Here is a 27,673-nt window from a genome sequence, read left to right as displayed (position 1 = left end):
TGCAGTTTCACAGATAGGAATGTGTGGCATCAGGAACACATCATCCACAATATTCAGCAAAATCCATCAGTGCAAGTCAGTGACCATATTCAGTATGACATTCTTATGTCCTCACTAGATCATGTCTCGTCCAATAACACGACAGACCCTTGGTATCACCCGTTCTCATTGTGATGGCAGCATGAACACATGAGCACCAAGCAGCAGCCAGGCGCGCGACTGATTGTGCTAACTTTGCTACCAATGTCACCATGCCACCATCACAACATTCCAGTGCCGCTGTTGTAACCAGAGCTTTTCATGGTGGATATTGGATTGTGGTCATGAATGGCAACGTGTGGCATCCCAGGGACTATGGAATGACAAGCATGTACATCCTGTTGTGGTGTACATCCTATTGTTGATGGTAGCAGCATTTGTATGGCCTGAGCTAAGATCGATACTGTGAACCGTTTCATACATTAATTCAGCAAGACCATAGCATCATTGGATGTAATATTGACCTTGGCCTCACAGCCCAAGCATCTGAGATTGTTCCACGCTAGCATATGTTTTAGCACATAATCACATTTTTTTTGTTGAGATTAACCCACGTCAGTATGGATTTGCCTCGCAATCCATGAGTATATTGACTAAGCTAAAAAATAATTAATTAACCCTAAGGGTGATGATTACCCATGTTAAGTCTAGAACTTGAACCCATAGGTTCCGCCACAAGTTGTCTGACCATCAACTGTACCCCCAGCTCGTTTTAATCTACCATCATTTGAATAATAATTCCTACGAGGATTTCTGTTTGGGATACAATGGAAATTTCAAGATCAATATTTTCCATGAAAAATCCCAAGTATACCAAATACCAAGTTGGCTCACCGAAAGTTGGGTCCCTCCAATAGTTAAAATCCAATCTGGGTCACCTTTTACGGTTCAATCAAGGGTCTACCCAGTGATCAAATATTCGAAAATTTTAATTCCATCAATCAACTCCGGTTATTACTATTGGATGATAATTTAAAGGCATGCACCCAAGTCAAAAAGGCCATACACGTCCTCTCCAATGCATTACGCATGTGTTTGACAGAAAAATAAAAAATCAAAGATTCGATCAATAGCAAAAGTGTTAAATCAATGGGTCAATAGAGTTTACAGAGATATACAGTCCATCTTTTCGCTTCTGCTTATGTTTCTAAGCCGAAATTTGAATTTTTAGCCTTAAATTTGGAGTTGATTTTTGGTTTTCTTCGCCGAAGCTTATCATCTAGTATTGTCTTTTATATCGTTAAGAATACACATATAAAAGTTTTATTTGCAGATTATTTTTTGTTTGCAAATAGACTGTTTAGCTTGAAAAAGTCAAACAATCACCATCATATTGAATAAGAAGATGGTTACATGTAGATGTATGGTTCACCAAACCCCCTCCGAAGCCGCAACGGTCGTGATAACCGGGATTATCGTGGCGCAAAATTACAGAAAAACCATGATAATCATGCTCTGTCTGGCGGGGGCTTCGGTGATCTTCGCGGTTTATGTAAACCCTGGTTACATGTTACTACCGAAAATTATGCACAATCCTGCACCTGCCAATTTCTGGCGTGTAACGATTAATTTCTGACTTCCACCAATTTTTCTATTCTTTATATAGATAGTTGTATGCAAAGCTACATTTAAATGGATGCATTGTCTTACAATCTATGTTCTCCTTGCTACACATTTTCCTGTGTTGCTTCCTGTGAGCTGTGCGTAACAGAATCGGAATGAGTGGCACTGGGACTACAAAACCTTGCAATCACAGCACTGCAAGCGATCGCTCGTTGGAAGACTTGTGATAGAAAGGAACTTGCAACACGAGCATGCAAGGATGAACATTTACTCAACTTCCTGTGTGCAATAGGGCACACTTTAAGTCTTTGCGCTGCTTCTTCGTCTATAAATATACTTTCTACTTGTTTAAGGACTAACATTCTCGTTAATCCAAAACAATGAGGAGCTGCCAAATTAGATAGAAAAAACCGAGAGTAATAGACTGTGCTTGTTCAGTTACCACGATACCATGGCGCCGTTCCCTGTGCGCATTGCTGTGATCTGAGCTGACAGAGACGGTTGCTTCTGCAGCCGTGACGTACATAGATGAAGAAGCCTCTTGAGGCCCCGTTAGGCAAATGAGTTACTCATGTTTAGCATTAATGCCCTATGTGATTATGTCTAATGTAGAATTAATTAGAATATTAACCGTTATACGAGAATACACTATTACAAATATGATTTTATCGGGTGACCCACCCAACAGATCCCATGCAGATCTATAAATACCTCGCCGTTGACGTTGAAAGTAATTAACAACGTGTCACACACGAATGTCTGGGAATCACTTCTTAGAACGCTCCAGTGCAAGACCTAAATTCTTAGAAACCAGGCGTGTCAGTCAGTTTGATTCTGTAACAGATAAGATATAACATGAAAAAACAGTTAAACCTAAACCGCTATCGTCCAAACAACCGATACCATTTCAGGACCCTAGCCGATGTGCCAGACGATCGACTTTGCATGAATTTCATGATGATAGATGAAAACATGCCGTATCGGCTGAATTGTGAGTGGGATAATTGCCAAACAGCTCAATCAACTAACTAATCTTAAAAGATCAGACTCAACCGAGATTGTTTCAAAATTAACCAGCCAATCGGACCGATCTGGTGCTTATCACACATGCAGTCAGTAGCCGATAGGAGATTAAATATGGAACTCAGGGTAAACTAGATCGCTTTGTCGATTACCAACACTAAACAGTAATAAGTAGACGCATACATGCTCACGCTAGACCTAGAAGATCGGACCAAACAAGGAGAGTTCAGATCTAAACATAACCATGCATGAAATCAGTAAAATATTGCAATATATGAGTAATCAAATATCAAACTAGCGTAATCTATTAAGCTATCTACTAATCTTAGCCGATTGGATAGGCTCCTATAGTCAGATCGGACCAAAGTTACATAGATCGAACCAAACTGAGACAGTCCCGAGAAAACATGAAGATCGATAAGCTTAGTAAATAACATGATGAATTACTCGAAATAATGCTAGCTAGAACTCCAACAATAAGACCTCACTAGTGTTTAATCCAATCTGACAATACGAATCCAGCCAACTAGATTGATCGGACCAAATCAAGGCAGAATCAATATGAATAAACTCATATCGACAGATCAAATAAAGAACTCGCGAGGACTTGATCGAGAACCAATCACTACATCAAACAAAGAACGGAATAAAGCAACAATAAGCCTCAGATAAGGCGTCAACTAGCTAGGTAGGGGATCGAACTAAATCGAGGCAGTCTTGTTCGAGCCAATCGACGGGTTGACGAAGATGAACTACATTGGCAAGCTGACAAACCTCGCGCCAAGAGCTCACTCTATCGAAAAAATTGACGATAAACCGAAGTTGTATTGGATGAACTAATTGTTGTCTTTACAAAGCCATGGGATACCCTATTTATATCCCAAAAATTAACTAACCTAATCGGATACGGATCCGTATTAGCAACTAACCTATTACACACGAACTCTGATTACATATAAAATCCTAAACAAACTCTTAGACCTGGATAAAACTAATTTACATGGACTGTGATTAATTTCATATCTATCCCTAAGCTCCTGGGCCCAATCGGATACCAATCCTTATCCGATTCAGACTCTATCGTCCGAACCTGTACCGCCTTTGGCTTATTCTTCCAGCGGACTGCCCTTTCTTATCCATAATGGCTATTTGCCAAAATCCGGCGTTAACACTCACCTATAAAAATAATGAGAAATGGATAGGTTAGATCAAACGCCCCCTACGAAAATTTATTTTTGCTGGTGTCGAAGATATGGGCCTTGGGGTATCCCCTACATGGTTGGCGTGCAGCAGCTGTGGGCCCAGGAACCCCCAAGCCCAAGAGGGAAGGGGGTTGGGCCCTAGGAAGCGCGCGCCTTTGGGGTTGGGACCGGAAGGATGGTAGGCCGTACGGAGGGGTCAGGGTGCTCCCGACCACCTTGGTGCATGGTTCGGGCGCCACGGGGCCCACTGTGCAGCGAACATAGTCCTAGTACCCAAATACCGCATTTATTATGATGGGAAGGGGCCTGGAGCGTGCGCCACCTACATGATGGGCATGGGCGTGTGTCTGCACCGCAGGTGCGCATGCACCCCCTGTTCTCTCCGCATAGAAAAAGCGGTGGAAAGGGGACAGGCATCCCTGACAGCGCGCCGACACCCCTGTCACGACAGGGATGGATTGTTCCCACTCTGTCACTGTGGCAATAAATACGACGGACAGCTACGGAGAAGCACGGGCAGCTGCCCCGTTTGAATGACAACTGGTCCTAAGGTCTAGACGCTGGCCGATAGGACCGAGTAGGAGAGGTGTGGCCCCCTCCACCAGCTTTCTGACCGATGGGACCGAGCAAGGACCCCATGGCTGCCCACCACACCTATCCTTTGACAGACATGTTTGGATGGGAGCTGTGTGACACCAATGGATTGCCACAGCGTTGACCGAGCGTGATGAGGGGCTGTTAGCTGTAGCGTAATAATAGCCTATACATCAATAGTTGGTCAGACCATGGCAATTGTGGTGTCCCCTTACTAGTATAAAAGGAGGCTCTGCCCAACCGTTAAGGGGGGAAGACCAACCGGAGCCACAGGGAAAAAACAAAGGGGGAAAACATTTCTTCGCAAGCTTGTACGCATTTACTCACATAGTGCTCAAGCAACAGGAGCAGGGTATTACACCTCGCAGTGGCCTGAACCTGTATAATTCCCCCTATGTTCGCTGAGGGCCCCGACCCCCCAACTCCTCTTCTCTTCCCTCGCTTTTTCTGCATTCTCTCCTGACCACGAGGCCTTTCGGGCTCAACCCCGCACCCCTGGGCCAAACTCACGAAGGGGGTCCCGCAGACTCACGCTCGAGGAGGTCACGCTCCGATAGGTGGAAGTACTCTTAAGAGGTCCAAACTATTTTTATACGCACACCTCCTAAGAGGGAGGATTGCCTGTAAAAAAACAAAAAATTACATACAAGATGCAAAGAGCACCGTCTACAGAAACAATGAGAATTAGGACACGTACAACAGCTAGGGAGGTGGATGGAATGGTGACTGTAGCTTGGCAGACCAAACCATGGCTGCCAAGCTCTGGTCTACATGTGACCGTGGTTGGCGCACTTCTCCTTGTTGGCCAGCACGTGTAGAGGAGGAAGAGGAGAGTGTGGATAGGAGAGGGGCCGGAGGATTGTTTTTGGAATCGAGAGGACATGAAGAGTTGTCTAATGGATGGTGACTCAAACAAAAATCGAGTGGATGGGTGGAGTATTTGTGTTGGTTAAATAAACACCTGATACATATGTGGCACATATTTGTATTATATATTCCTTAGAACCAGGACACATGGGGAGTCATCTGTGCTGGTTATTTTTTTTTGGAAAATGTATGAATTACCCTTGGACTTTTGCAATAGTACTAATTACGCCCTCAAACTACAAACTAGACATTTAGCTCTATATCGAATGCTTTGGCATAGGATTGCACATGTGGCATCAACGTGGCAATCTTGTCAACAAAAATAAAAAAATATCAGTTGGGTCCACGTGTCATATGTGTCCCCTCATTTATCTCTGTCACGGTTCATGCAAGCAAAGAACGTAGAGAGAGAGAGGTAGTCACGGACGGAACTACCTATTGGGCAGGGTGGGACGACCAGCCCAGCTACGGCCCACGTCGCCCCACCCTACATCCCTTTGCAGCCCAGCCCAAGAAGACAGCCAACGGTCCATGACACCGGTCGAGCGAGAAAAAGGGGATCAAAACGGCACCGTCGGCCAACACAGCGCAGCCTAGCAAATAAAACAAGCAATCATGGCCGACGCCCTAACTTCTCTTTCTCAGGCGTCGTCACCCGTCCCATCGTCTACCGACCAATCACGTCGCCGCCTACTAGCCCCAGTTGCAACCGCGCGGCACCATGAAATGAGCACATGGCCATGCGGCCCACCGCCTCTCGGTATCGCCGCCCGCCGTGACGCAGAGCTGCAATGCAAAGTAGTAGATGAGGCGCTACCGTGCTGGTGCTGCTGCTGGTCTGCGCTCCTCCTCAGAGTTCCTAGTGATAGCTGCTGCTGCTCTTCATTCACGGTATAGTGCAAGGCCATGGCAGGCACACTAGGGATTTAATAGCAGTATGTTCTCTTATATATTAACCTATTTTTAAGCACAATAATTACTGAACCCTCAATTTGACTTAATTTTTTAAAATTGATATGTCTTATGCTATCTTCTGGTGTGTATGGAGAATTATATATTTATATATGACTTCATTTTAAAATGAAATGTGCCATCCATGCTCTTTACACCTTTTTTCTTGTTAATTATAATATTATGATATGAGTTGTGTTCATTTGTTCTTAACGAGTCCGTCCCATGTATATTTTATTTCTAGTTCCACCACTCATAGAGATATATACAAGTTGTATATGATATGCGGACCTAGATATTTCTTTTTTTTATTATTATCGACCGGATTGGCATGTTGGTGCCACTCGTAGAATCCTATATCAAAATCACTCTAAATATTGCTTGGGGGGTAATTTGTTGGGTTGACAAGATGAGGGTGCTATCTTTGGGTTGAAAATTTAAAAACCACATGTGCAATCCTATGCCAGAACACTCTAAAGGTTGGGTGGACAATTCAAAACTTTCTAAAGTAAATATTTTAAAACTTATTCAAAACTTTCTGCAAAGTTTTGTTAATACGGGTGGAAAGGACGTAGATGCTTTTGGTGATTCGCTTTTAGTAGTCCAACAAATTAATGGGGAGTTTCAGTGTTTGGATGGATTACTAAATAGTTATTTGGACCGGTGTTTAGATTTAACTAAGTTGTTAGATACTTTTACTATTAGGCATATTGACAGGCAAGAAAATGTTAGAGCGAAATGTTTGGCGCGTCAAGCATCAGGTTATCAGGTTCGTAAGGGATTATTTTTTTATAGCAAAAAAACCGGTGTTTTTAGATGTTGCTAAAAGTAATCTTAATGCACCAAAAATTAATTCGGTGCTACTTGATCTTTATTCTTGTGCCGAATTAGATAGTAGTAGTAGTACTGTAGATTATGGTGCACATGGCAGTGGTTCAGTGCATGCATGCAGTGGCTCGGCTTGTGAGAGTTTAACGAGGGCAGATTTTGATTTAAAAATATGGAGCCAAACAGTGTATTGGTAGTAGTAATACACATAAATTATTGTTGGACAGTGGGGATTCAGTACTGAATTTATCAATGACAACCGGATCAGTAGAAAATTTTGGACCGGATGACTGGAGAGAGAGTCTTTAGTTAATTGTTCGAAAAATCCAGTGGCAACAAGGGATAGAAAAGGTAGGCGGTAGGTTTTAAAGTATAAGATGATAAATTATATCGTCGAATTATAGATAGGGTACTTTTAAAATATCTTGGCCTAGACCAGTCTAAAGTGGTCAAGGGAGAAGTGCACGAGGGAATATGTAGGACACATCAGTCGCCCTATAAGATGCAATGGTTATTAAAAAGAGCAGGGTTTTACTAGCCGACTATGTTAGATGATTGTTGTCGTTATTATAGGGGATGCAAGGGGTGTCAGAAGTTTAGAAATATACAGTTAGCACCTGTGGCTATGTTGCATTCCATTATTAAACCATGGCCATTTAGAGGGTGGGGTTTAGATTTTATTCGTGAGATACATCCTTCTTCTTCTTCTAAGGGGCATCACTTCTTCCTAGTGGCTACGAAATATTTTACTAAATGGACGGAAGCAATTCCTTTAAAAAATATTGGAATTGGGTTAGTCAATCGATTCATAACTGCCTTTCGAGCACAGCCATTTTGAGCACAACCAATATATATTAGAACCTCCTTTACTTGCCGGAGCACGTCTTGGATCTGTCAATTATGTTATGGTCGGAGTTCCACTCATGGCGATCTAGTCGAATTAGGGGAAGCCATAGGTATTATTGCGAGTCAATCTATTGGGGAGCCAGGAACTCAACTAACATTAAGAACTTTTCATACTGGTGGAGTATTTACAGGGATACTGCCGACCTTGTACGATCCCCTTCAAATGGAGAAATCCAATTCAACAGGGATTTGGTTCACCCGACATGTACCCGTCATGGGCAGCCTGCTTTTCTATGTTATATAGACTTGCATATAACTATTCAGAGTCAGGATATTCTACATGCATAAGGAGGTTAATAGTTTTGTGTTGGAGCATATAATCCATAGATTCGGCATCCCGCAGACATTAACCATCGAAGGTGCTTCTTTTATGTCACATCAATTCAGTGAGTTTGCCTAATCATTTAGGATTAAATTGCTAAATTCGTCGTCTTATTATGCTCAGGCTAATGGACAGACCAAATCTAGTAACAGGAGGTTGATTAAACTTATAAAAAAGAAAATAGAGGAAAATCCTAGAAGGTGGCATGAACTACTTTCTGAAGGTTTATGGGCTCATCGGATATCCAAATATGGTGCAATACAGGTGACACCGAATGAGCTAGTTTATGGGCAGGAGACCATGTTACCTATAGAATTGAATTTGCAAGCTCTTAGAGTAGCCAAACAAAATATTCTGTTATGTACAGATAATACTAATTTTATGTTAGATAGAATAGATGATGTTTCAGAAGAGAGATTAAGAGCTTTGAGAGCAATTGAGAAAGAAAAATTGAGAGTAGCTAAGGCTTATAATAACAAAGTGGGGGAAAATCTTTTCAAATAGGAGATTTAGTATGGAAAACGATTTTGCCTATTGGTACTAGAAGTAATAAGTTTGGCAAATGGTCACCAAGTTGGGAGGGGCCATACGAAATTGTGGAGATAGTTCCAGAAAACTCATATTTTGTTCAGTCATTGCAAGGTGAAAGGTTGTCCAAAGCTCTTAATGAAAAATACTTGAAGAGGTATATACCCTAGCGTGTGGCAAGAAGCTTGATTGTTAATGGATGATACCATGTTTGAAGTATCGCTTAAAAGGGTAATTTTTGTGGTGTTTTCAGTAAAGATATTGTGTATTGATTATACCGAAAACAGGGGGCATGTGCTTGTGGTATAATTTGGCTAATATGTATTTCCATTTGAGTAGGCCAAATTAGTTAGTTATCTTTGTTTTCAGTGGTGTGCTTGATAAATTAATTAGTTTGTGGTGAAGGATTTTGGTATTGATATCCTATGAAGTCAAGGTGTGCATGCATTGGGTGGTTATTGTAGTTGATTTGGCTTGGGCTGGAGATTGTGGCGTGAAGACAGACCTGTGTAGTTGTTCCTATACCCTATGAAATACTTTACTGCTGCTGCTTTTCCTGACATGGGTATAGCCATGAACACCGGTAAAAACCAGCTACGGGAGACTTGCACAGCGGTGAATTGTTCGGTGGTCATTTGCGTGGCTAGCTGAGAGGTTTGCTTTTGCTTGATGGATCAAACAGGCCACATGCAGAGCCAGATCGAACATGACCTGGATTCGTGTTGGATTATGCCATATTCAATTTGTTAGAATTATTTCATATTAAATTTGTTAGGATTGAGTCAGTTTAGAGATAAATATATTTTTGCAGTCATTTTAGGATCGAGTCCTAGTTGTGTTTGGTAGTAGATATATACGGATATATCTACTATATTTTCGTGTTTAGGCTAGACCATATATATATATATGAGGGTGGAAGTTAATTTGAGACACCCGAACAAATTATCAATCTACTACTTTTTCAGTTTTATTTTCCGTTCTTTTTCTTAATAGCCAGGAATTTTAGCTGTTCTTGGTCGATCCGAGGTACAGTTTATCTTTACCGTTTTGCGCTGAAAACCGGTCGTTTTCCTCCAAGGAAAAAGAGAAATTCTTTGTTGCTTTGCTCGGAAACCACCTGTTCGTCGTCACGAGAGCACGATGTCTATATTGTGGTCACGTAGATCAATTTTACGTGGCAATAGGTGTTTGCCTTGGTCGTGGGCTAGGCGAGATTCGCACATGGCAACCCAGATGTGTTGGCGGTAGGTGATGATGAGTCGTCAAGATCTAAGGTCAACGGTGACGGTGAGAGCTAGGGTTTCTCGATTCTTTTTTTTCTTCTTTATAAAAAATATTTTGTAGGTGGGTGACTTAATGGCCCACCTAGGCCCCGTTTGGTAGAGGGGTATAAGTTAACTTATGCCCTGACACGAAAAACGTACTAATAGATTAGTACATAATTAATTAATTATTAATTAGTAAAAAATTATAAAATAGACTAATATGATTTTTTAAAACAACTTTCCTATAGAATATTTTTGTAAAAAATACACCGTTTAGTAGTTCGGAAAGCGTGCGCACGGAAAACGAGAGAGGGTTAGTTAACTTACGGGATGGCCCGAACGCTATGAAAATCAATTATAAAATAAACTAACTTTAGCAGACATTTAGTACCTATCGGGCCTTGTAACTACCAATGAAAATCAATTTTGACCATTTGTAACAATCATATGCACAACATAGACTCGAATTTTACATGAAAAACCCTTCAGGGAAATATAATAGGTGCCTGACATTACAATAACCCTATGAGGATACAATTACAATATAGGAAACCGAGAAGGTTAGGAGTCCTGGTAAGAAAAAGATTATGTTTCTCTAAGAAACTAATTCCATAATAATCCAAATATATTACATATTGAAATTTGGATCATCTATGAAACAAAACAGAAGGAGAAGCCACCAGCGACATACTGCCTTAGGTATCAGTATAGGTGTAGTTTCGGCTCGATATCAGCTTGATCTCGTAGGGGTTCCTAATGATCTGTTTTCCTTCAAGGGGTATTATTCTACATGGCTGCAAAACTAGTCTCTCCATCCGAAAATAATTAAACCAACTTCTACAATTCAAATTTTATTCCAAAATAAATCCATTTCTACATTCTTACTTAGCATTAATTGAGAAATTATATCACTTCAATACTATTCCACTGTCGATTAACCAATACTATCTTACATTAATAAATAATGTTTTAGTCATTTCTCATACTCCATGTTGATGCCTCCGGATTCCCCTCTGTTTGGGATAGATTCTAGGCCAATGCATGCATGCATCTTCTCAAACGAGTTGAATATACACGCTAAGTTTTAGCGACTACGGCCGAGTTCTTTTTCCACCATACTAACCTAGATTTTCTTATTTTTCACGCATACGCTTTTCAAACTGCTGAACGGTATATTTTTTACGAAAATTTTCTATAGAAAAATTACATTAAAGTATCATATTAATCTATTTTTTAATTTTTATAACTAATAATTAATTAATCATGTATTTAGTTATTACTATATTTTCCGCGTTATATAACTTACCTCAAAATTAGGGATGGCAAAATCCCCGCCGGGGCCCTGGCGGGGACCCGCCCCAACGGGGACGGGGACGGGGGCATATTTCGCCCCGCGGGGAGTCGGGCCAGGCCCCCGGTTTTTTCGGGGTCGGGGCCGGGGAGTATTTTTAACCCGCGAGGCCCCAAAATATTTTTTAAAAAAGAAAAAATAAAACCTCAGACTAAGCTATTGGGCCTAGCCTACTCGCCCACACGGCCCACATGCAAGCTACAAAAGAAAAATCGAAACCCTAGCCAGCCGCTGGCTGAGTGAGGAGTTGGGCAATGACCAAGTGCGGCGCCGCCACCCGCCAACCCACCGTCCTCGGCCGGCTCCGCCCGCCGCGCTCGCTGACCCCAGCCCTCCACTCCCCTGTGCTCACGCCACGCGACATTGTGGCCGCCCGAGTGCCGATGCCGCCTGCGGGCGTCGTGACCCGACACCGTCCGAGTGCCGAAGAAGCCCGTAGCCGCCCGACGCCGTCCAAGTGCCGACAATGCCCGCGACCAACCAACACCGCCCGACGTCGTCCGAGTCCCGACGATGCCCGTAGCCGCCCGACGTTGCCTGAGTCTCGACGTCGCCCAACTCCACCTCCAATCCGGCGATCTGTCAGGCCTCTCTCTTCCTTGCTTGCTTGGGCAGTTCGGGTGACCCGGTGAGGCCAGGGGCGGGGACCATTTCCTCCCCGAACTCCATTTCGGGGCCGGGGCCGGGGGCGTTCCAGCACTCCCCGCCCCTGCCCCGCCCTGTTGCCAACCCTACTCAAAATGAACGCGTCCTAAAATAGGATAGGATCCCATAGCATAAATAGTTCTTAATATTGGACCTGTACTAACTCGGGCATTCACTGAAAACAGCTGATACCCTATCGGTACTAGTTAATACTAATTGGTACTATTTATCCTACATTCATACTATCGGTGTGAGATTTAGTATACCTCCTTACTGGACGTAGTGTTAGTATGAAACTTACGATGAGAGAATAGATAGAAGAAACGGTGTGCATTGTTACGAGCGCAGGCCACCCTCCTGCTATAAAATATAAGATATTATATAGTGTTTGCATTCCAATAATGACATAGTTGTGACGGCTCACGGTACGTAAAAGATATCTCATAAAAGGTATTAGATGTACAAAGGTACTAAGGGTAAATAATTGATCATATGGACAATTATGTCCAATAAAGCACATAAAGCATGGAGGTACCAGAAGGTACAACGTATGTGATTTTGAAGGTATCGCAAGGTACCGCGTAAGTAATTTTGAAAAGTACTATAAAATATCATTTGTGTGGTGGGTGGGAACAAAATTACGTTCTCTTCTGTTCAGTTTTCAATCTTCAGCGGTTCTATTTATGTTGGTTTCCAAACTTTGGCCCAATTTACATGGTAAATATTATGTTTGTGTGATCTAGTTAAAACATTCCAGTTAAATCTAATCAATTGTCTGACAGATGGCACCGTGTGGCCGCCTTTAGCTCCGACGAACACAGGCTGTCCCGGACCCCTTCCTCCAGGTCCTCTTCCTCCGCCGTCCCTTCCTTCGGCCCAACCTCCGCCAATGCCCCTACATCTGGCCACGTGTCCACAGTTGGTCCTTGATTCTCCACCTTCCAACTTCCTTGTAATAGATGGAATAACACATAAACCCGATGTATGAACAAACGTATCTAAGAAGTAAACACTGCAAAAGGTTACGAGCTAATTTCTTCAATACCTTCTCATACCTTTTTAATGTGTATGGAAGACACATATGTCGTTCTGATACCATAATATTTATCTCAATCCCACCTATTACAATATTTTCTTTCCGTACCTTGGCCTACAAAGATCAATGGGTCACACCCCACCTCCTTGTACCTTGCAAACATTCTAAAATTTCTCATAAAATATTTTGCTAGTCAAATTTTTCCCACTTTATAAAGGATGTTATGATATAAATATAATACTTTATTGCACATCTATTAACTTTTCATTAATTATTTCCCATTAATCAAAATTTTACTATTTTGTTAGCCAACTACCATCTTTCTTCATATAACTTGTACATTGCTACTTCCTTAAATTTTGTAAACAATAAGCATAATCTCTCACGTTAATTTTCAATAAAACTTTTATATACGCATTCTTAGCAATCTAAAAGCCAATGCCGAAAAATAAACCTTGATGAAAGAAACCTTAAAATCAATTTAAAATTTAAGGTTGTAAATTTAAATTTTGGTTTATACACATATCAGAAGCGAATAGATGGGGTGAGAATATCCTTTATATACTAGCATGTGTAGTCATGTCGTTACATTCGAACTAACATATTCTCTATGTTTTTAGCTTAACGGAACTGGCCATCTGATCTAGTCTTTCTCCTTCCCTTCCATCATGCTAGTAGAAAACAATTTGATACTCAAGATGTTGAGCAATGTCATGATAGGAATGAGTGGCATTGGGATCAAAGCACTTCCCACAGTCATCGTCGTCTTCAGATGCAGTCCTGCAGCCATATTCAGTATAGCATGTTTATGTTGCCATTGGACTCTATCTTGGCAATGTAGTCGACTGTCCCTTTCTTACACATTCTCTGCTTCTAATAGCTACACAAATGTGGGTAACTGCATCAGGCAACTTGCTAAGGTCTCTGCCTCACCATCGCTGCCATGCCGCTTGCTTGTGTAGTCGTGGTAATCAGAGCTTGTCACCGTGGAAACCGGACTATGACCATTGATGTGAATGGGGATCTCATCGATCTGTTAGTCCACGACTATGTGTACACAGGAGTGGTAATGCTTCAACGTTCTAATGTTCTTTCATAACCCTATTCAGTACTAATAGATTTATAGCTTAAAAATCTATAATATTTTATCTTACCCTTATTTTAAAATCAACACTTAAATTTGTAGACCAAAAAAATAGACCCATTTCTACCAATATGTGTCCACACGGCACCTTGATGTTATCATATGGCGCCAATGATAACATCACCTACTGGCACCAATCGGTCTGATTGCTTCCATGTTGTTAGTCGTACGATCAAACTAGCTGGCATGATGTACTAGCATGATTTTCATGTCACAGAGGTGCGAATTTTGCATGAACACATACAATTGGACATTATTGTGATACATGGATAAAGAAAATGCGTATTTTCCATATAGCAAACACAATTATATATTTTTCAAATAAATAATGACTAAAACTTAGTTGTTTTTCCTGTCTTCCATGTAGATTTGTTGTTATAAATGGAAAAATTTATAGAATTAAATTTTACAGTTTGACAAAAAAAAGTACATTGAACATATTTGTCCTTGTCAAATATCACAACATACTACTCTAGGTTTTTAGAAGTAGTTTTTGAGTTGTGGTGAGAAAAACAAGGAGAGTGCAACGCAATTAGGAGATAACACATGCCTTTCTTATGAAAGGAACTGGCAGTGCCCTATCACCGTGGAATCTAGCCCGATCTCTCGCCTTGCATAGAATGAAGCAGTGTCGTGTGATGAATGGAATAATCTAGCTCTGACCTTTGACTACTAAAGTTCATTCTTTTGAGCTACGAGAAGATCCTATGGAGCCTGTAAATAAATTTCAAAAGTCAAGTATCTTTACTACTCCTATTATAAAAGCCTCTGGTGACGGTGGCAGCACCTATTTTTATTGCATTTTTACAATTTATCCCCTTAACTTCGTAATATTAAAAATCAATAAAATCTAGATAGATATCCACATAAAATCAAATTGATATGGATATTTTCTATATATAAAGAGGGTCACGTATTTCATGAAAAATATTTTAATATTTATTCTAGGAATAACATAATATGTTTTTATCCTTTGCAAAGCATAGGCATTTGAGCTAGTACTAAGGAAATGTATTTCTACAGAGTTCTCTCAAGTACTGTTAGGGGCATAGAAACATGTGGCAATAGAAAAAGATCATTATCTAACAAACTTAATATTGCGCACTAGCCTCTAGTACGTATCTGACACCACCACCTACTCATATTGTATTTTTATAATTTACCCCCTTAATTTCGTAATATTAAAAATCAATCAAATCTAGATGGATATCCACGTAAAATCAAATTGATATGGATATTTCCTATATATAAAGATAGGCACATAATCCTTTTTTTTAAAAAAATAGAAAATAGAGGGTCCGAATGGGTGGTTGACATGTGGGTTCCATGGTTGTTTTTAATTTTCAAAAACAGAGAGTAGTTAAAGTGAGCTTACCATCATTACTTCTTTTTATATAGGGGTATAGAATAACAATGTCATGCACACCAACTCGTCTGCAAAAATTGTGATTACTTCTGCTACCTCTTCTGCTATATATATTCATATATTTTTCTGCTATGCGATTGGGATTTACCTAAAGAGAAATGAAAGATGGTCAGTCTTGATGCTACCCTTTCTCCCAGCCATAGAAAACAACTGGACCTGGTGTCGAGCACTGCTGCGATAGGATTGAGTAGCATCAAGAACCCAATATTTAGGGAATTCGAAGCATACTGGATCAGTCACTGCAACTAATACTCATTTCCCATATGGCATGTTTGTGCTGTCCATGAACTTGACTGACCCTTCGCTGCAACGCCCCTCTTTTTCTGCCGGTTGAATGAACAGCAGCCCCCAGTGAAAACTCGCTGGCAAATCTCCATGCTAGCTTCTTCGCTGCCATTGCCATGGCACCATGCCAACGTCGTTGCAGTGATCAGAGCTTGTTATGGTCGAAACTGATCATTGTACAATCAAAACATAATTTAACAAACTTACCAAAGGAGAGGTTGGTAGATATATCATAAATCAAGTCTTTACCTAAGAGTGAATACTCAACAAAGTCTCTGTGTATTGCAGGTCTGACCGTGCCTTCACCACTGGCCTGACCTCTGTTGCTTGACCGGTCTGACCATCAACTATACTGCAGTTGGAACACCGCTTTGTTCTCCAGTCTAACCACACACTTGACGCTAGTTAGACCATCAAGATCATGTAAAACAACAGTAAAGATACTTCAAGATGCTGATTGAAAATCTTTCAACTTTTATTGATCAACCAGTGTTTACAAAGTGCACCTACAACACTCCCCATCAAACATTCCATGTAAAATCGAAATCTCGGCTAAACCCAAATTTTCTCCGATCTAAGACTGATAAAAAAGCACAGCGGGGACATACCCATCGGTATCTATTTATACCCTAAGTGAGGTTGCGAAAATCCCACGTATCTAGCACGAATTATGACTACCAATCTCGTGGGAAAACCTTTTTTTAATTGAATCCAACATATCTTTTATCTCTAACATAAAAAATCTTCTCACCTATGAACTACCTTCCAAATTCAATTTCCTATTATCATATGCACTCCCTCTTGTATACCATATGGAAACTTCATCACCATTTGCATTATCGTCTAGCCTTTACAGTGTGTTTGGTTGTATACATCAGTCTAGTATGGCACGTACAAGCAATCTAGGCTGACTCTAGCCTGGATAGGTGGGTGCGAATTGAGTTGTTTTGGTTAACATATTTGTCGAGCCTGTATAGTCTAAGATGTTGTTTGATTAGTTGTATGTGTAGATGTTATGTACAATAAGTTTTGTTTGGTTGAATGCATGATATCTTAATTTGGTTACCTCCTCTTTTATAGTTTGTGGATGAAAAACATACCCATATGTAGTATTCAACTAGCCAAAAAATAGTGAAGATATGACATACATTAATAGTTCATTTTTTCATTCATATACACACGATGGAATGGGAAAGCAAATAATGATAGAAAGAAAACAAAAAAAACCCCATCTCTCCATCGGTCGGTCCTATCCAGGCTACCCCATCGGTCGCCGCTGGCCAACTCTCCTCCTCCTTCACCACCGTCAGTGTCGCAATCCCTCTCTGGCGGCCACCAATGGGGGTGACATCGTGCCGCACAGATCTGGAAAGTAGCAGGAGCTCTAGCGGGTGGTGCCTACGGATCTAGCGGTAGTAGAGATGGCACCGATACGAAGATGTGGCAACGACAACGGAGACGGTAGCGAGGGTGAGGAGGAGGAAAGCGGCCCAAGCACCGGCACCTATATGACAAGGGCCTAGCTGAGGAGCGAAGCTCTAGTTGAGCGTTCCTCCTCAGCCTGGCTCCGAGCCCATATTTGCACTAGCGTGTGCAGGCATCCAAATACTCATCTCTTTTCTCCCCTAATGCGAGCTAAGCCCTTACAGGTAACCAAACACATCCTTAGTATTCCGCATAATCTCATGATCCTGAGACATCGACTACTCCCTAGCCAACTCCAATGCATCACCGGTCATACTCTCCTGAGGCCTCAAGCAATAACTACACATTCAACAATACACAACCATATTTCAAGTACAAATTCACCTAACTTGATTGACATTAGCATAACAACAATACCCATGCGTATAGAAACCATCTAGAAATCAAATCCTAGAAGAACAAATATGAAACTAAAAATATTATTCAAACCCAAAACCAAATCGCACATGTCGGTCAGGCCTAGCAGTCTGACCACCCATATATATGTGGTTTTGACTCCTAGTGTCCTAGCGAACTAACCGCCCATATACATGTGGTTTGACCGTTATGGTCAGTACATCACAAAAACACTTATTCATAATGTATCACAAACCGTCAATTGTTCATCACCAAAAAATTATAAATCAACTCATTGATCTTACAATCTCCCTCTTATGAACACACTGGCAAACACAATATGTTTTTTTTTTGTTTTTGTGAAGTAACGCTAAAAAGCATACAATGCTCAAAATTTGAAAAGAAAAAACTCTTGCTTTTAAAAAGAAAGAATTTCCTTTTAGTGTGACAAGAATGCACAATTTTGTTACCTTGTTCTCCATCTGTTGACAATGAATTCATCAAGATGTTATTTGTTAAAAAAAATTCTAAGAGTGTTTGCAATATAATGTAAGTAATTCAATAGCATGTATAGCAATAATAAGATAGATAAAGTGACTAGACATAACTAGTTAGTAATTAATTTGTCTATTAAATATCCAACCTACCTCATTAGAAATAATATTGATACAACAGACTGAACCAAGACAAACCGAACCACTGGCAATCATCGGTTGTGGCTCACCACGAACAAAATATAGATTCGCCTTAACAATCATTCAAGTTAATTCAACGTAACCCTTATAGATCAGATTGAACCGAGATAGTATAATGTTATGTTTAACTGAGATTGATGGAAAGCCTTAGCAAGACTATACACAACTATCAATCTATCAAGCTGATGATGTAGAGCACATGGTAACGAGCTATCAATTTACCAGATATATCGAAGTTATAAAGATAATTTGAATTGAAACTAATCTGATAACCTATAGTTGTATTAGATCAATCAAAATATTGGACTGAACCAAGAAATTTTTTATTTTATTGAGACAAACTATCATACGTCGAGAACTTATCCGCATGCTCGAGGTCGAACTGAATCGATGCAACCAGCCGAGAGCTTGCTCCGATATAAACTACAAACTAAGGTGGCACTATTGCTGAAATTGTATTGAGATCGATTTTGAATGTAGAAGAACTAGAACAAACATATTTATACCCCAGAGCAAAAAGGTCTCTGACTCTAGTTATAGGCAACCAGCCGGATATCTATGTTAATAAGTAAAAAAAATATTTAATATAAGGAAATTATACAAATCCGATTTCAAAAACCATCAACCTTCCATATCAATGTCATCCCGCACACATATCAATTTCCAAACCCATTGTTCCAGCACTTAGGAAATCATCGACGCCTATCTATGGAAACCCTGAGAAAGCATCGGCTTCCGATACCACCACAACTATTCCACGGTCAAAATATTATTAGCTAACAATATTTCATCATTAACAGGACGCCCCACAGCAGCAATGATCACTCATACGCAAAAATATATGATTACACATTGCATGGTACTTGCATTTTTCTATGCAAGGTAAATATGATGGTGATTTTCAAGTGATCTTTTAAGACATGGACAAGAAAGTCACGGAGCCATGAAAGACGTCTTCAGTTGAAAGAGCAATTTAAATTGGTTGTAAGTACATGTTCTCGTAGTGACAAAGCGAAAAACCAGTCATGTCATCTACTATTGTTAATCTTAAAACAGATTAATATTTTGCTACACTTAAATAGGTGTCGCTAATGTATAATACTAAGAACATGAACATATTAGTGGAATCAGAAGGATCTGCTGTGGAAGTCTATGTGCGGTAAAAATATGATGTTCAAAATATATGTTGGCATGTAGAGAAAATTAAATTTTAAAAATGTTATTGGCAAACACCTAATTCTAAAAAATATCATCAACGAGTTGTCATCATAAAAACAGTTTTATCTAAAAAATATTATCACCATTAGGATTCCATCAACCTCCCTCGTTTAGGATTCCATTACGAAAACTAGACTTTCTCAATTTAGAGACTTAAGAGCAGAAGAAAAGATGGAAAAATTCCACCATCTCCCAAAAAGAGATGTGGCAATCTTGAAGAGAAAATTATCTACCTTGCAAAGATATGTCATCATAAAAACAGTTTTATCTAAAAAATATTATCACCATTAGGATTCCATCAACCTCCCTCGTTTAGGATTCCATCAACCTCTGTCACATTAAGTTCTATAGGATGAATAGTGTATTTAACAATATGAAATGAGTTGCCATCATGCAAACAACTTTATCTAAAAAAATATAATTGTCGTTAGAGTTTATCAACCTCCTCCGTTAAGTTTAAGATGAATGGTGTATTTTTTTTTTAGAACGATGAATGATGTATTTAACAACACGAGATGAACTCAAACCCTAACTACAATAACACTTTTTAAGACAATCGGTTATACTATGTCATTTTATATGACTCGACCTAGGGTTGTGCAGGAAAACCATTGTCTACAAATTGCCATAATCAGCACCTACGAGATTGACGTATCACCTAGTAGCAAATTTTGAGCCTCATCTTTTCAAAAAAATTTTCCATATTTATAGGCCAAAATTTAAATTTTGAACTTTAAATTCAAAGTTGATTTTTAGATTGTCACCCTAGTTTATTTTTTAAACTTTACATTTAGATACTTAAGAACTCGCTTATAAAAGTTTTATTCACGAATTATTTTTTATTTGCACATATATCAGTTGGCTTTTTCAACAAAAAAAGTGCAAAAGATGAGGGCCTTTAAATCAGTGTTTTCCACAGATCTATGGTAATGGGAACGCTCTATTAGGTCAAGAAAACAACTGCCGCTGAACATGATTGAAGTTTGAAAGGCAACTATGATCCCAACAAACTATCAAAACAGAATAGGCAATAAATGATATACCTTAGACCACACCTACTAACCACTAAAACCCAATAAAAAAGAGAGGTTTGCACCGCAAAGCGCTCATTGGATCCAGATAATTGAAAGTTCACAATGGCTTCAAAGTGCAGATTTTGGCAGCATGCTTAGGAGATCCTAAAGTAGAAAACAAAAATGTTAAACGATGTGCAGAAGCTCAACATCCAATATAGTGACCAGCGCAAGTCTTGACTCGATACAGAATCAATAGAACTCCTTAGGACAAAAAGGGTAGTGAAATCAAGCTTCAGTCTGCTCCCTCAGGCGACGGATTGTGCTCCTGACAGTGACCGCACTAGCAGTGCTGCAGAAACATGATATGAAATAAGCATTATACAGTGTGAAAATTGACTGTTCATTTGAAAGGTATAAGCGCTCGCAACGAAAACATACTTCATGGTGTAAGCACCGCCAGCCTTGACCTTCCCACAGTCCTTGCATCCCCAAATTCCAACCGCTTTCCTCTTCACAGCAAACTGTAGGAACACATGACAAGGATTAAAACTAAGGATAGAGCCTTTTACATAAAACAAACCAGACCTAGATTAACCCTACAAGAGTTGTCAGGATTATTCATAACATTGTACATGATATCCATTCTAGTTTAGGCAACTCCCTAAAAGTTAATTACAAAGAAAAGCCAAAAGGGGCATATGGATATACGAAAGTTTGCTTTCAAGTGATCAAGAACTACTCTACAGTTCCTAACATGCCACTTGAAGTCAAAAATAAAGATTGGTCATGCCTCTACAATGGAACAATTCAAAACAGATGACATAAAAAGTACAAATATATCCATCTTTCTTATTTAGTCATGATATCATTTGAATTGCAAAGCATACAGCATGCATACAAGATACATAATGTAATTACAAGACCATCTTTGCATACAATGACATCATACCAAAATCAATGCATATAACTCATTGCCCGAGATGTTTTCAAAGGACTAAATGTGCACAACCAGGAAAGGTAAGAAAGACATACCTTCCCACAGAACTCACAGAAGTACTTGGAGTGCTGAGATACCTCCATCTTCTTGATTTGCTTACGCAAACTGGCACCATACCTAGTGCCTATAACATGAGAAGGGTTAACTTTAGAAATCCGCTGATACACAAAGGCCATGAGCCAAGTTAGCCAAGCTAGAGTACTTCATACCATATTTGCCAACAATTCCAGCCTTCTTGGTTCGCTTCGTCTGAGTAAACATTGCAAAAACAATTTAGTTAGAAATCTGGTTCTAAAGTAAAATTCGAATGAGCTGGTAAAAACGGGGGCTTTCAGCTGAAACCTGAAAAGCATGACTCCACAGACTACTAATGTGGCAACTGATACTTATAAGGCCAAAAATGCTAGTTACTTGCATGCGGACTTTTAAAATCGTCTCTGGAGAAATGTATGAAGCAAGTAATTTCACTTGCTAGATATCAGCAACTGATGCAATTCTGTTAGGCCCAATATACTATGTACTAAGGCCGCTGGCAAGCAGCTACCGCCTTCATTGTACAACAGAGAGGCGAATCATGCAAGAACATAACATGGAACAGAAAGAGTTTGGTGGATAAAGGTAAAGTTATGCTCGTTTTACAGGAAAAATTCTGCTGAGGAATACAGCACGACATAGGTACTGAACTCCAATTAGTGCCTTGTATCTGGAAAAGTTGATTTGCCATCAGAATTCTTAAGAGCCCTATTTATTTTACAAATATACTACTGGGGTTCTGAAGAACTAACAGACCGAACAACAACCAGTATCTCCTAAAATGGTAACTCTAATCTCACATTCTTAGTACTGTTAGCCCATCGATACATATCAAATCGCGGCGAACTCCATTGATTCAGCAAACCACTGTATCGCACGGATCGGCGCCGACGATCCACCAGAGAACACCAATACGAAGAGCACAAGTAGTAGCATTAACCCAAGGCTACAACCCAACACAAATATTAAACGCAAGCCGCGGGCGAAGAGTAGGCCTTCCCGGCGCGCGTGGAGAGGGAAACAGGGTAGAGGAGACGCGGCGTACCATCTCGGCGGCGAGGTCGTGTGGCGGTGGCGGCGACGGCGACGGCGGCGCGAGAGGGAGGGCTCGATGCGGAAGGGAGCGACCGAGCTTTATATACTGGAGGCTAGGGTTAAGTGGGTATACGTGTGGCGGCTTATATATGGGCCGGGCTAAAAGTACAGAAGAAATGGGCGTCCCTTTAGGCCCACGAAACTGGAGACTGTGTTAGGCCTGGGCCTCGAGCGCCAAACAAACAAAGGAAAAGTTCACTTTGGTTCCCTCGTTCTTGTCATCAAGTTTGAATCACGTCCTTTAACCCTAAAAACGGATAAAGAACATCCCTCGTCTCCCAAAACCAGTCCAAGAAAAGGTTACAAGGTAGCATTGAGACCGGATTTGATCGTTTGACTTGGTCCTCGTTCCACGTGGCATCGATGTGACACTAGAAATAGAGTTAAAACAAGATACGTACGACCCATATGTCAGTCAAACAAAAAGACAAAAATATTATGGCCCAAGGTTCCACTTCAAACATCTCATTCTCTCTCCTCTTTATCTCCTTCTAAATACAATCAATGAGTGACTTGCTTCCCCTTTTCCCTCTTCTTCTACACTAAGTGGAAGAGGGGTACACCATACACTTCCCCAAAATCTGACTTTTGTCATTGGTGTCATGGAAGAGGCGCTAGTCCCTAATTATTTATCATATGTATAAGGTATGTAATGATGTCCATGCTAAAAATTTATGAGTAAAACTTTTATAGACAATGACACTAGTATCATTATTGGGGTAAAACTTTTGGGACAATTTTATTATTACCCCTATTTGATCTCTAATATTCAGTTTATCACTCCTTTTTAGTGTTTTCATTTTTACCCCTGTTTTTTAACTCAATCAAAAGGTTGCCCCTCTTTTGGATGGAGGGTACTAATAGTGTTAAGTCAGTCATTAAAGTACCATTTTATCCTTTATTGGAAATTTTAATTTTATTCTTGTATTTTTATCATTTATGGTTTTGCCCTCAGTTCGAAATCACATCAGTATGTATACATCAATAGAAATTAAGAATATAATGATAAAAATAAAATCATGGCAAAGGGTAAAATGGTACTTTAGCGACTAACTTAACGCCGTTAGTATACTCCATCCAAAGAGGGGTAGTATGTGGATTGAGTTCAAAAAACAGGGGTAAAAATGAAAACTCTAAAAAAAGAGATGTAAAATCAATATTAGAGATCGGAACAGGGACAAGAATGAAATTGCCCCAAAACTTTTATATACAACAACACTAGTATCATTATTTGGGTGCATTAGCATATATAACAAGTGTGCTAACTAACTTGGCCGGGGGGGCGGAGACTGTGATGGCATCGAGGAGCCATCGAGCGCATCCCTAGAAGCCGATGACACCGTAGCCATTGCCAATTGGCATGGAGAAATGGAGTGCCTTGCTCGTCCCCAGGGGCGGAACTACCTAGGAATCATGCCTATGGCCCAAATCTGTTATTTTATCAAAACTTTTTACAAATTCACTTAAGTTTTCTAAATTTTGTATGAGATTTATGTAGGGTTTGGATCCCATGCCTAAGGCTTGAGCTCTAGCTATCCTACGGCTAGTTCTTTCCCTGCTCATAACCAAGGCCGCTGTAGGGCCCGTATTTCCTACCGGGCCAGTACCGGTGTAGGTGCAGAAGGTGAGCGATGTGATGACAGGCTGAAAATGCCCAGTTGTGCTCTCCACTGTCATCACTTTATTTGCATTAACTATAAGGTTAATCGGTACAAGTTGATGGATATGCCTAGGCATGGTAATGGCATGCTCGAAGGCTTTGAGGTGAAATTATGAATCATTAATAATTACTTTGTCATGAAGAGTTACAGAGTTGTATGAATGTGGTTGCCCCCCACAGACCGTGGTTGATGAGCTTGAGTCCATCTTGTTATTGATGCTTGTAGCAGATGTAGTCAAATGGGAGTGTATGATGCCATTGAAGTGGTACAAGGTAGTGGCACATGGCTCCATATTGTTGGATATTTTTACTCTATGCTTCAAAATTTTGTAACAACATGAATTCAATATACGTATATAATATATGTTCAAAGTGCGACACAATATAGCAATACAATCTCATGACATTAAAAATCCACTAAATCCAAAATTTGAGTCCAAAAGTTAGAAAAAAATATAACATAAATTGTTTAATAGGAATTTGGGCCGAAATTAGGGGCGAGATCATTCTGGGCCAAAATTGAGGTTATAGGCACTATAGTATGATCTTAAAAGATATGGAAGTTTCTTTCAAACACGTTTATTTTAGTCAACTAATTATCTATACTTATTTTAAAAAAAATACTAGTGGTAGTGAGTGGTGAATCCACCACCAAGTCTCCCGACCTATTTTAACACCTCTCCTAATGTAAAATTTAATTGATCTACTGATTTGTTTGAGAAACCATTAAGTCAGTTTGATCTCGTTGTTCTATTTTTTTCATTCTTCTTCTCTATCTATTCTTGCCATAGGGGTGGAAGATATAGCAATAGGAGTCTTTACCTACATTGCCCTGAGAACGCTTCATAATTCCCTTCCATCGTGTGAAGTGATCCAGAATTAGGGTCTAGGTTTTTTACAATAGATTTGAGTGTCCTCTTCTCTCTGTATTTATATATTGCTGTTGAGGAGTCAGGAGTTTATCTCATGATGGTTTGGGAGTTTAGACCGATCACCGAAAACAAACTCATCTCTATCTCTTATCTATTTTCTTTTCTTATTAAACAACAACAAGGTAAAGTCATGGTCATTGTGGATTTAATTTCTATATCCCTCTCTATCTTGATTTCTGTTATACGGTATCTAACCGAAAAATCAACCAACGATATCAAGCTGTATTTGCAATAAACAACTCAAGTGTTGTAATCCATCTTTATATATTCCTTGTCACATCAATAATGCTTCGCTGTACTGCGGTATTACCTAGAAATTTGGTTATTTGGATTCTCAATTTGCGGGAAAAAGGTTACACGATACTCGAATCTTCTTTCATTTATAGGTGACAGACAGACGCACCTTGTAGCCTGCAAAAATTGCTATTGCTTCTGGTGCCTGCCTTCTCCTCTATATACATGTATTTTCTTCTACAACGTCCATTCAAACCTATTAGAAATGATCACCTATATTCAAGACCCATATGCGAGCAATAAATATGTGCGTTAATTAAGAGATGATGATTTATACCGAAAATGATGATAATAACTTGCATTTTCTTCTACAACATCCATTTCAAACCTCTATATTTTCTACTAGTATTGTATCTAAATAGAAATGGCCACCCATTCTAGTTTAATTTACTCATTCGCTTTCTCCTTTTCTGCAAGAGAACAACTTGACCCTGGTAGTGAGTGAGCAGTGTCACTATAGGAACGAGTGGTATCAGAAAGAAAGAATTCACCGAACTGAACCCAAGATGCGGATGCAGTCCAGCTGAAAATGATGTGTGTAGAGTGCTTATGTGATCATTCATCGCCATCGTGAGCATGAACAAATCGGAACCTTGACTGCGCGCTGTCTCCTTCCGAGCATGTCGCGGTGGATACCAGAATATGATCATAGCTGCGAGTAGCAGTCTTCGCTGCTATCCTTCAACTGCATCTACGTCTACCGATCATTGCATATGCTTTAGGCGCAGGAAGCTACCTGGATCACCGTTGGAGACAGAGGTGGATGACCCGGAACGATCAATTCAGTAGTTCATGTTTGAACTACTTCAGCGCATGCTTGTTTGCTATTTGATCGATATATCTTACTCGTCTTGCAAGACGTGTTTGAGTTGCAACACACGCTACAACAAGAACCCCTCTCTAGCAATACATGCTTACCAACGTATTGACCATCTGTTATAAAAAAATAAACTTAGTAACACTTATTAGTAGGTAAGGTGAGTTTGCAATGGATAATTGCGTTGCAGCACATGCGTTGCAACATCTTACACAATTAGCAATAAATAATAGTATATATTGCTAGTTATGTGTTGCAAAGGTTGAGTTGTGTTGGTAAACTTTTAGAACTAGATATGTCAATCTCATCCATACTTAACCAAAAAAAATTCTCATATAGAAAAAATAACATATTTCAATCTTATCCGTAGTTAGCCAAAAAATCTCATTCATGAGAAAAATAACATATTTTAATCTCATCCGTAGTTAGCAAAATAATCTCATTTATGGAAAAATTACAAATTTTAAAAAATAACATATTTTAATCTTATCTGTAGTTACCGAAAAAAATCTCATTCATCGAAAAAATAACATATTTTAATCTCATCCGCAGTTAGCCAAAAAAAAATCTCATTCCAGAAAAGTAACATATTTCAATCTCATCCATAGCCAAAAATAATCATCCATAGAAAAAATAGTATGGTAAAAGTGCACAAGTCTAGGCTCAAGCACACTACCTATAGGTTGAAGCATTGAGTCACTAACCAAGTAATCAATGTGTGAAGACTTGATACAAAGAGCGCTTAACTTTTCTAATGAAGAGTATATATCAGAAGTGGATTAGTCATTCACATTCATTTGACAAAATAATACATTTTATAAGTTAAAATATTAAATTATTATACATGTACGTACTCAGGGGTACATGTCAATAATTTAAGAGAAAATTGACGAAATAATACGTTTTACTATAAGTTAAAATATTAAATTATTGTATATGTACGTACACAGGGTACAGGTCAATAATCTAAACTAGAATAATATCAAAATATGTCACGAGCTCACGAACCTAATCGAGATATTTTAGATCATTCTCACGCTCAGGCTGATTACAAATCAAGATCATGGTCTAATGGGTAGGGCGTCCCTCTACAAGTAGGAGGTTCGAGGTTCGATCCTCG

At 39.7% G+C, this 27,673-nt stretch overlaps 1 protein-coding gene across 2 annotated transcripts; it reads right to left on the bottom strand.

The window, feature by feature from the left end:
• Positions 1 to 20,633: 20,633 nt before the first annotated feature.
• On the bottom strand, positions 20,634 to 22,883 carry LOC102719987 (60S ribosomal protein L37a-1). 2 transcript variants are annotated; one of them, XM_006661644.2, is made up of 5 exons: positions 22,801 to 22,883; positions 21,932 to 21,971; positions 21,758 to 21,846; positions 21,164 to 21,246; positions 20,634 to 21,074 (listed from the first exon to the last, which is right to left on the bottom strand). In XM_006661644.2, exons 1-5 carry the CDS (start codon positions 22,801 to 22,803, stop codon positions 21,011 to 21,013), a joined length of 279 nt encoding a protein of 92 aa, XP_006661707.1. In that variant the 5' UTR covers positions 22,804 to 22,883; the 3' UTR covers positions 20,634 to 21,010. The 2 variants fall into 2 exon arrangements, with proteins under 2 accessions (XP_006661707.1, XP_006661706.1); XM_006661643.2 differs by lacking the exon at positions 22,801 to 22,883 and having other exon boundaries at positions 21,932 to 21,983.
• Positions 22,884 to 27,673: the final 4,790 nt, after the last annotated feature.

The sequence above is a fragment of the Oryza brachyantha genome, chromosome 10, assembly GCF_000231095.2.
Source record: "Oryza brachyantha chromosome 10, ObraRS2, whole genome shotgun sequence".
In the NCBI taxonomy this organism is placed as follows: Eukaryota; Viridiplantae; Streptophyta; class Magnoliopsida; order Poales; family Poaceae; genus Oryza; species Oryza brachyantha.
This window is presented reverse-complemented; position numbering and strand designations above follow the sequence as displayed.